General features: G+C 60.8%; 1 protein-coding gene across 1 annotated transcript; it reads left to right on the forward strand.

The window, feature by feature from the left end:
* The first annotated feature begins 267 nt into the window (after positions 1-267).
* Positions 268-7,447, forward strand: LOC132234587 (H-2 class I histocompatibility antigen, Q10 alpha chain-like). Its single transcript, XM_059695627.1, has 7 exons — positions 268-404; positions 2,595-2,855; positions 3,814-4,088; positions 6,144-6,417; positions 6,527-6,631; positions 6,916-6,948; positions 7,209-7,447. The coding sequence occupies exons 1-7, from the start codon at positions 269-271 to the stop codon at positions 7,226-7,228; spliced, it is 1,104 nt and encodes a 367-aa protein (XP_059551610.1). The 5' UTR covers position 268; the 3' UTR covers positions 7,229-7,447.
* Positions 7,448-10,578: the final 3,131 nt, after the last annotated feature.

A 10,578-nucleotide genomic window follows, 5' to 3' on the forward strand; every position in this document is an offset into this window, starting at 1 on the left:
TCTCTAAGTGGGAGCAGTCAGGGCCTACCTTACAGGAAATGCCTGTGAAAACACCATGGATCGATACTTACAGAACCCAGGAAGCACTCCTGGCACTGAGACCTGGGACTCGCCTTGCTGGCTTTGCACGTGCGCTGCAGAAGTTTCTGGTGACTCCGAGGCCAGGCCCCCACACCCCTCTCCCCTGCCAACGGGCCTCTCATTGCCATTCCACACCCTCTCTCCCAGCAGACACGAGGATGTGTGGGGTGTTTATGCCTGGAGAGTCATGCTTGCCTTTTCATTCCCTCCTTCAGAGAGCCCCTGGGCGCTGCCGGTGGTGGCCGATGGCCCGGCTCCCTTCGCGAAGGCCATGATGGCAGAACTGGCCAGCCTGAAGTTAGAAAACAAGCCATGGCCTGGAGGTAAGGCCCTGCCCACCTGCTGGAGGGACCGGGTGGCGGAGGCCAGGAGCCCCCAGCCTGCAGGAGGGCACCTCCGCAGTCTGAGAGTCTGGGGGTCTGGCTCAGGGAAGGGGGACTCTACCGGGGCGGGGGGGGGGGGGGCGGACACAGAAGCCAGAGCCTCCCCAGGGTGCCTGGGGGCAGGGACTGGTCTCAGAGGACTGGCCTTTCAGGAAGCTTCCCACCCAGCTCTTTCCTTCCCAGGCCGCCTCTCCCCTGCAAGCAGTCTGGGGCCTTCCTCTGGCCACTGCTGTGCCCTTCACTGCCTCAGGGGGCGCCCAGTGCGGGGGGGGGGGGGGGGGGGTCTCGCTGACAGAGGAGAGCAGGCCGGGCGGGCGGGCGGTGACATGACTCCCTCATGCCACACAGCTTGAGTGCCAGTGGATTGTGGAGAGGTGGGCAGAGGCCAAGTCTCCTGGGGGGGCAGGGATGGAGCCAGGCATCTCGCTCCCCACAGTCAGAGGAAGAGACTGCCTACGGGGTGCGGGACTGCCCATTGAGGTGCCGGCCACACAGCCCAGTGACCAGGAAGGGACCGTGGGGGCTGATGACACAGGCCCTGAGGCAGCAATGGGCAGTGGCCACTTCCTTTATGCCATGTCACAGCAGAAGCAGGTTCCCCTAAACAGCTGTCATGGGGCCCTCGCTTCCTCCTGCTGTGGCCCCACAGCGCCTGGCACTGACCCCAACCGGCAGGGGTGGCACCTGGTACCTCCAGAGCCAGGGAGTGGCCTGGTGATTGCTCCCTCAGCTTATTTCACCAAACTCTGCACTGGAGTGATGATCCCTCCTGGGTCTGGTGAGCAAGTGGGGATCCAGTCAAGCTCAGACTGTCTTCCTGGGGCAAAAGGTGAGTGTACCCCTACTTTCCGGGGTAGTCAGTGTGTGAAGCCCCAGAGAGCAGGCTGGGCCCCCAGGGCCATCCGGCAGGTAGAGCAGACAGTGGTGGGGTTTTCAGGGCAGGAGGGATGCCAGGCTCCTCACTGGGTACGTGCAAGGCAGCTATGATAATGAGCTTGTGGCCCTTACTCTGGGGTTGAGCATCCAATGCCAGGAGTAAGCTGTGGGTGAAGCAATCCAGGGTGGAGCAGAAGCCAAGGCCAGGAGCCAGCACTCCCATGGAGCGGGGGGCTAGGTGAGCTGGATCCAGGCCATTCCAGACCCCTGGCCACGCCGTCAGCACTCAGCCCTTCTCCATCCCTCCTCCGCCCTGAGTCACCCGTTTCCTTTCCTGTTATTACACAGTCCTCGAACACCCTCTTGCCTCAGGACCTTCGCACTGGCTTTCCCTCTTCCGGGATGCTCTCTCCCAGGTTTCTTCATGGCTGGCTCCATCGAGTCTTCACTCAAAAGTTCCCCTTGGGAAGGCCACTCCTGACCGTTCTGCCCCAAACTTAAACCCCTCCCTTACCATTTCACTTGCCCTTACTCTTTTCCCTGTAGCACTTACGCTGTCCAGCCTGTCGTGCGCTGTATTCATTTATCTTGCATATCCTGCATTCATGTAATGTCCGGCTTCCCCTTGCTCCTTTCCGATGATCACCAGCTAGCTAGTTACAACGGTAACATGGGGGTTGGCTGCCAAACTGATCTCATCTCCAGCACCAAGGTGAATGGATCAGTTGGTGCTTCAGGAGACATGGTAGGGAGCAAGCTGAGGCAGCATTTGGACTTAAAGAGATCAACTAGCAATGTCTGCTGTGGAAGCGGGAGGGGGGGTGGGGGGGAGTCCAGATGCCACCAGCTCCGCAGCCCAGGTTTAAGGCAAGAATGATGGTCAACCTTTATCGGCTTCTCTGGGGAATGAACAATTCCACATAAGTTAAGCTTCTAAACAAACAACTTTCTAAAAACCACCACCTTTTTAACTGTGAGATTGGAAACCGGATACGCACACTTACTGGAGATGGTGTAAGGTATGAGCAAGAGCCCCGAGAGAGGAGCTGAAAACGGTGTGGAGTAAAGTCACAAGCCTCAGGCATAGCCCTGCCTCAACGTTTGATTGTTTAAACCATTCAGATGCCCTGTTTTTGTAACTGAAATGGCCAGTTCTTGCTCTTGCCCAAGATAGCGAATTCTCTGGGTAGGTTCTGACCCGACCCCTGGTCCGCCTGGCACTGTGTGAGCCTGAGACGCTCTGTGTTTCCACAGGGACGCACTCCCTCCGCTACCACTACCTGGCCCTGTCGGAGCCAGGCGCCGGCCTCCCCCAGTTTCTGGCTGTGGGCTACGTGAACGACCAGCCCTTCATACGGTATGACAGTCGTGTGGGCAGGGCCGAGCCCCAGGCCCCATGGATAGCGCCCGTGGACGCCCACTACTGGGAGATGGAGACCCAGAAGCAGAAGGCCTGGGCAGAGGTGCAGCAGGTGGAGATGTGGACGGTGATGGGCTACTACAACCAGAGTGGCGGTGCGTCAGGCCCCCTGCCCCAGCCTCCCTCCTTCCACTAGGGGACAGGGGGTGCGGGCAGGCCCCTGAGGCATGGCTCTTCCCCGTCTCCTGCCCCACAGGCAAGCAGGGGCACAAGGGCCTTCAGAATCAGCTGTGATGTCAGCAGCTGGCCCCCAGCCAGTGCAGGAAGTACCCACAGGAGCTGGGAGCCCACCAGGCCTCCCCCTCAGCTAGCTAGGGTTCCAGACCTCAGCAGGCAGGGCGGCCTTTCCCGGCCTCACCCATCCCAAATGCTTCAAATCGTACCCACCCCCAGGCACCATAGGAGGGAAGGGAGGCCAGAGGACCTTGAACTGGGCAGACAGCGCAGGGTAGGAGACCCAGAGGAGGACCCCTGATCCACCCAAAGTCAGCAAAGGACGGGAGCATTTCTCCCACCCTCGGCCTCCTCACTCCGCAGCAGTGAGCTCACACCCACGGCCAGGGCTGCGGGATGTGCACGTCCGGGTGGGCTCCTTCCTACTGCGCCCTCCCGCCTGGGCCCGGACTCCCACAGGATACCAAGGCCCCAAGGGCAGGCGTAAAGGACCGAGGCTGGGAAGGGTGAGCTCCGCCCGGGGCCCCCAGAAGCAAGGCCAGCCCTCCGGGGGTGAGTGACCAGCCGGGGGCACAGCTTTCACATTTCCCCCTTCCAAAGGCAGGGCATCTGACACCCATGAGGAGCCAAACCTTTCCTGCTTTCCTGCTCGCGAGCACAGAACACACCCATGTGTTGAGTGTTCTTCCCACATGAAAGGCCCATCAGTGTTCTCAGCCCGAGCTGCTCATCCAAATCGCCCGGGGCCTGCCCTGCCCCCAGCACGCAGGAGGCCCCTTAGCATTAAGGAAGATGACCTGGAGGGGAGTGGGTGACGGGACAATGACTCCGCCCCAGCCCACCACCCGCACTAACCGTGGCCTCCTGCCCGCGTGCCAGGCACGCACAGCGCTCAGCGCATGTTCGGCTGTGAAATCCAGGAGGACGGCCGCTCCAGCAGCTTCTGGCAGTTTGGCTTTGATGGGCGGGACCACCTGTCGCTGGACCTGGAGACGCTGAGCTGGGTGTCAGCCAAGCCCATGGCCGTGCGGACCAAGCGCTGGTGGGAGTCAGAGCGCTGCTACGCGGAGTACGACAAGGCCTACCTGGAAGGCCTCTGCCTCGCCTCTCTGCGCAGGTATCTGGAGCTGGGAGGCCCAGCCTCACCGGCAGAGGTAAGGCCCAGCCTGAGGCGGTGCAGGGGCCCCCCGCTCTCCAGCGCTGTCCCACTTGACAAAGCAGCCTGGGGGGCCGGGGGGGGGGCATCCGCTGGGGCCCAGGAAGATGGCCAATCGCCAGAGCAGAGAGGACCCGGCTCAGGCCCTCACCCCAGGGGAGGTGGACGGGCGGGGGGGAGCTCCGGAACCCCTGTCCAGGGGTGGTCGTGGGGAATAACGCCCCTAACTCAGCCTCGTTTTCTTCATCTGGAGAGAGAATGGATGACACGTGGTGGCTCATAAAGTCCTTTTGGGGTTTAACATCCTGGGGTTCTGCTCCTTGGGGAACAACCCCAGGCCCCGGGGACAGCGTCCGGCACCACTCCCAGGACCAGCAGGACTGCTGGGGACGCTTCGCCCCCCTTGCTAAGCATGCTCCCCAGACCTGGTGCCTCCCAGACCCCTGACCCTGGCCTCAGGGCTGAGATAGAGGGCTGGGGTGGGCACTAAGGAAGGGGGGTGCTTGGGTGCAAGGGTAGAGACCGTAGGCCGCAGGCTGCTGGGGCTGGGGCTGGTCGAGCGCTCAGCACACCAGGGACGTCTGCTCACTGAGCGGTGGGACGCGAATAGGCTGAGGTAATGGAGAAGACAGTCCCCAAAGGAAGGTTAGAGCAAGTGAGGTCGGCAGAAGACTGGTTGTGAGAGAGAGCGCGTGGTTTAGAGCTCAGGTACTTGAGCCCAGCCTCCAGACCCACAGCGGCTCCAGGACATGCCAGTTTCCTCATCAGTGTAACAGGGTCCCTGCGGCACCACACTGCTGTTGAATGAGTGGTGTTGAACTCCTTCAGCACCAGGTTCTACCTCCTTCTCCTGGGAGATGAGGCAAGTTACCCACAGAAACGGAAGCAGCAGGTTTGTAGCTATGAAGAGAAAGAGGTGTAATATAAGGAATTGACTCGTGTGGTCATGGAGGCTTAGCGGTTTCAAGATCTGCAGTCCACAAGCTGGAGAACTGGGGCAGCCGATGGCACAGTTCTGGCCAAATGTGGACAGGCTCGACCCACGGGGAGTAACGACAGGAAAGACCAGTGCCCCGCCGCAAGCAGCCAGGCAGGCGTCCCCTCGCGGCAGCCTCTGTCCTGTGCAGATCTTCAGGGCATCGGATGAGGCCACCACATTGGGGAGGGCCGTCTGCTTTACTGAGTCCTCAGAGTCAAGTGTGACTCTCACCCAGAAGCACCCTCAGCGCCCCAGAAAACTGCCTGACCAAATGCCCCATGGCCAGTCATATGGACACTTAAAATGAACAGTGCACCTAGATTATGTCGTTCAGAACAACTCTGGGAGGAAGAAACGATGGGTCCCCATGAGGGCCTGAGAGGCAGAGGGCTGTGGACAGGACCCAGGCTGCCCCGCTCCAGAGCCCATGCTCACACCATGCTTGTTCTAAGGCGAGGGAAGGGGCGGCATTCAACAACCTTATTCGGCACCTGCTGTGTGCAGGAGGTCACGGGAAGCATATAAAGTCTCTAAGAAATCCCTAGGGTCTCTGTGGCATGAACCGGGTGGTGTCAATATAGGACCCAATAGCTCTGCCAGCGCGGCTCAGTGGTTGAGCACCGACCTGTGATCTAGGAGGTCTGGGTCAGGGCACATGCCTGGGTTGCAGGCTCGATCCCCAGCAGGGGGCATGCAGGAGGCGGCCGACCAATGATTCTCTCTCATCATGGATGTTTCTATCTCCCTCTTCCTTCCTCTGAAATCAATAAAGATCTGTTTTAAAATATGTATAAAGGACCCAATGGCCCCACCCAGGACTCCCTTGGAGGTGAGGGCAGGAAGTCACAGCCCCGCCATGGGAATTCCCAGGACAGGGCCCCTCTGGAATGGTTGACAAAAGGTTGTCCCTGCCTCCAACATGGGTTGAGTGCCCCCCTGGAGAGAGCCCTGTCCTCATCTCTCTCCTCCCTGCCCTCCACCATGGAAGATGCTGGAGGGGCCGGGGATCAAGCAGAGGGGACAGGCAGAGTGGCCACGCACCAGCCTTCCTCCCCCCCTCCTCTCTCTGCAGAGCCACCCACGGTGCAGGTGACAAGGCACACGATCCAAGGCAGGGGCACCACGCTGAGGTGCTGGGCCCGGGGCTTCTACCCACAGGAGATCTCACTGAGCTGGTGGCTGGGGGAGGAGGAGCTGGGCCTGGAGGCTGAGCACATGGAGACGCGCCCCAGCGGGGACGGCACCTACCAGACGTGGGCTGCCGTGTGGGTGCAGGCCGGGGAGGAGGCTGGCTACACCTGCCGCGTGCAGCACTCCGGCCTGAACCACACGCTCACTGTGGCTTGGGGTGAGGAGCTGGGCTTGGCTGGTGGGGGCCATGAGGGCAGGGAGGGTCCGAGGCCCTCAGAGGTAGACCCATGGTTCTGGGGGTGCCTCCTTTTCTCCACCTACCTCAGAACCGCCCCCTCGTCAAGAATACACTATCCTGCTCGTGCTCGCTATCCTGCTCCCGTCCATGCTGGTGGTTGGAACTGTGATCTTCACCAGGAAGTGCCTTCGAGGTAGGTGGGGTGGAATCAAGGTGGGAGGCCCTCGGGCTGGTCCAGTCTCACAGGGGGATACACTGCTCCATCCCTTCAGCGGCAACTTTTCCCTTCTGGTGAGCAGCAGCTACTGCTGAGCCTGCCCCTGCCCACAGCCGCACACCGTCCTAGGGCCCGAGGACCCCCAGCAGCCAGGGGAGACTGCTGAGCTGGGAAGGGCCTAGAGGGGGGAGGGAGAAGGAAGGAAGACCCGGGCCCCCACTCACCTCACCTCACCTCTTGCTTTGTGTCTTTTCCCACAGCCAGGAGCACGGAATCATACCAACATCCCCCAGGTGACTGCGGGATGGGCGGGCTCTGGAGAGGAAGCCCCAGGCGCTCCCAGCGTGACGGTGGTGCCTTAGAACCAAAGATGGGGGCCGGGCACTCGGACCGGGATTTCTCCTGCAGCCTGGCCTCAGCCCACTCCCTCTGCTCCCCTCCTAGTTCTGAAGCCAGGCAGAGAGGGCGGGGTAAGGGCACTCCTGGGAGTCACCACCTGGTTTGGTGGGATCCAGGAGCAGGTTGGGGTCACCTTCCTCCTTCCTCCCTGCAGGTGGAGAGGGACCCCCATAATTCCCAGAGCCCAGTGGGAACAGGCTTGCTCAGCTCCTCTACTGACAGAAGTTCGCAGACCAAGAAGCTGTTTTGTGGGGTGACGGGGGCCTGGAAGCGCCTTGCCCTGGCTGGCAGATGTGATCTGACGTAGACCACCCAAGCCTGTAGAGAATTTTTATGAGTTTATTTGAATCAAATTGCTGACATGCCAGGAAGAAAGATCGCAAATGCTCTGGAGACAGTTACTGGGTTTCTTTTGTGCATTAGCGTTAAGGAAGATGGCATGGAGGGGAGTGGATTACAGGATAACTAACAAGAGTATGTGCTTTCCTGAGGGCGGTGTTCTGGCATCTCAGAGGTGTGCTAACCTAGATGCACAAGAACAATGGGCAGGGCTGGCTTAAGGTAAAGACAGACAGTTTACTACAGAAGGTATAGGCCTGGGGCGTGCCCACCCGCCATGAGCACCCAGTTAGGGACTTAGGATCAGATCACCCTGTGAGGTTACTTTCCACAGAACCCCTTGTTCATCCAGAGGGGACCCTGCTACACTGGCCCCTGGCTTGCGGGGAGTCTTCCTCCACTTTCCTCCGTCTCTCGCAGGAGCAGCCCCCACCTCTAACTTCACACACTAGACAGAACCTAGCAGGCTCCCTGCTACCAGGAGCAAGGTCATCCTGACCTCCAGGGGTGTCTGCTCTGGAAATGGATGACGAGGTCCTTGGCAAGTAGGCATCACTTCAACTTTTTAAAATCATATTTCTCTGAGAGGTTAGTTCAGGGTCTTGCCAATCCTATATAATAAAAGGCTAATATGCAAATCGACCAAACAGCAGAATGACAGGTCGCTATGATATGCACTGACCACCAGGGGGCAGACACTCAATGCAGGAGCTGCCCCCTGGTGGTCAGTGCGCTCCCATAAGGAGAGTGCCACTCAGCCAGAAGCCACCGCCGCTGCGCTAAGGATGTCCACAGGGAGCGGGCCTAAGCCATCAGTCGGACATCCCCCAAAGGCTCCCAGACTGCAAGAGGGCACAAGCCGGGGTCAGGGACCCCCTCCAAGTGCACAAATTTCATGCACTGGGCCTCTAGTAGAGCCATAAAATGGAACTAAAAGGATCCTGTACTAGCCCCTGATCAGTGGACACACTCACTCCCCACACGCTCCGTCATGCTGCCTCCCTCCACTGAGGTCCTGTGAGCCCTTCCTGCCCAGGCTGCGAGCTCCTCCGAGCACCTGGTACCTCCCGCCGCACCCTGGCACACACTGAGCTCAGTCTGGTGCGCCTGCAAAACAGGCCGTGGACCATGACTCAACCAGCACCCTACCGCTGGGTAGGAAGTAAACCCAGGGCCCCGAGTCCCATTCCACAGAGGGGTGCACAGGCCCAGAAAGCATGGTGGTCCCACCTGACCAGGCATCACAATCACTTTCATTTTTGTTGACCTGAATAGCAATGGCTGGTCCGTGTTCCCTAACAAAGATGAGGGCTCTGAGCCCAGCTGGACGCTCAGTGACCCCTCAGTCACCCCAGCCAGGAGAGAACCTTGTGAAGGGAAAGGGCAAACGCAGAGGCAGCTCATCTTAGCCCTGAGTGTTCCCCTGGGTGATGCCAACAGGCAGGAGGGCAAAGGAGGAAGACCCCGGCCCCCTCGGAGCAGAAAAGGGGCCTGCAAACCTGCAGGAGCAGAACGACAGCTGAGCAGGGCTCTTCCCTCAAATCGCAGGCCCCGGGAGGAGCAGCCCCCATCCAGCGGGGCACTGGCTTTGTTTGTGTCCTGGGCCCTGACCAGCTTCCCTCGGCTCAGAACCACGGGCTCCCCCCCTGCTGACCAGCTCCCCTCGGCTCAGAACCACGGGCTCCCCCCCTGCTGACCGGCCCCTCGGCTCAGAACCACGGGCTCCCCCCCTGCTGACCGGCTCCCCTCGGCTCAGAACCACGGGCTCCCCCCCTGCTGACCGGCTCCCCTCGGCTCAGAACCACGGGCACTCCCCCTGCTGACCGGCTCCCCTCGGCTCAGAACCACGGGCTCTCCCCCTGCTGACCGGCCCCTCGGCTCAGAACCACGGGCTCTCCCCCTGCTGACCGGCCCCTCGGCTCAGAACCACGGGCTCTCCCCCTGCTGACCGGCCCCTCGGCTCAGAACCACGGGCTCTCCCCCTGCTGACCGGCCCCTCGGCTCAGAACCACGGGCTCTCCCCCTGCTGACCGGCCCCTCGGCTCAGAACCACGGGCTCTCCCCCTGCTGACCGGCCCCTCGGCTCAGAACCACGGGCTCTCCCCCTGCTGACCGGCCCCTCGGCTCAGAACCACGGGCTCTCCCCCTGCTGACCGGCCCCTCGGCTCAGAACCACGGGCTCTCCCCCTGCTGACCAGCCCCTGCTCCCACAGGGCAGGGCATCTGCCCCTGAATGAAGTGCCTCCGTCCACCCTGATCACCTACCCCTCAAACCACACCATTGTCACAGATCTCACCTGCTGGCCACCCTGGAGTCTGGTTCCACACCTGGACTTGGTTCAGGCTCCCACATTCAGAGCAGACGTCTCTGGCTGCTCATGTGGCCCCGCTGGAGTCATGCTTTGGGATTATTGCTGAATTGATGAATTCATTCGTGAATAATCATGAATTGTGGGTATTCAATGAAGAGTATTAGAATTCCTACCCAGCAAATGGGAAGGCTTTCCCACAAGCCACCTTCAGTGCACCCGCACTCCCCCCATTCACCCTCACTGTCCGGCCAAGCCTGCCCGCCTGAGGTCACCCTCCAGAATCCAAGTCGCCCCGGGGAAGCCCCTCTGAACATCTCTGCTCTGAGGTCTCCAAGCGCCCACGCAGGTCTGCAGGGCGCCCCGGTGACTAACGCAGGGCCCGCCCAGGTGGCCAGGGGCTGCCATCGGGGTCAGCGACGACGCTGGCAGGAAGGCCCCTTCCCTGTGCTCATCTTTTTTCACTTCTAACTTCTGGGAGGAGCTCACAGACCAGGGTGGAAGCAGAACTGGGGGCACAGGCTGTCTCGCGGGTATCCTTTTAGCCTCTCCTTGCCCCTGAACTGCCCCATAATGGAACAGTAAGATCAGAACGGAGACACACAGCCTCACCGCAAGGCCAACAGCGGGAGGAGGGAGCCAGCCTGCCAGGGCTCACGACAAAGGTGACCCTCACTCACTCAGGCCCCTCCAGGCTTCCTCGCAGTGACCAGGGAGCCAGAGCTGTCTCCTTACCGCTGGGCTGAGTTAAGGGAGTGAGGCTGTGCTGAAATCCCTCTTCCCCTAGCAGTGGCTGGGGGTGGGGACGGAGGGGTGACCTGCAGGCGCCAAGGTGGGTAGCCTGGCCCCTGCCTAACCCCGAGTCCAATGGGACTG

Source organism: Myotis daubentonii, chromosome 5 (assembly GCF_963259705.1).
Source record: "Myotis daubentonii chromosome 5, mMyoDau2.1, whole genome shotgun sequence".
In the NCBI taxonomy this organism is placed as follows: domain Eukaryota; kingdom Metazoa; phylum Chordata; class Mammalia; order Chiroptera; family Vespertilionidae; genus Myotis; species Myotis daubentonii.

What these genes read in the sequence shown, in the direction of transcription:
- LOC132234587 (XM_059695627.1), top strand. Translation starts at nt 269, where the DNA reads ATGCTTGCCTTTTCATTCCCTCCTTCAGAGAGCCCCTGGGCGCTGCCG. An exon ending in CTACTACAACCAGAGTGGCG is followed by an intron (nt 2,856 to 3,813) that starts GTGCGTCAGGCC and finishes CCCGCGTGCCAG; the next exon opens with GCACGCACAGCGCTCAGCGC. An exon ending in CACCAGGAAGTGCCTTCGAG is followed by an intron (nt 6,632 to 6,915) that starts GTAGGTGGGGTG and finishes CTTTTCCCACAG; the next exon opens with CCAGGAGCACGGAATCATAC.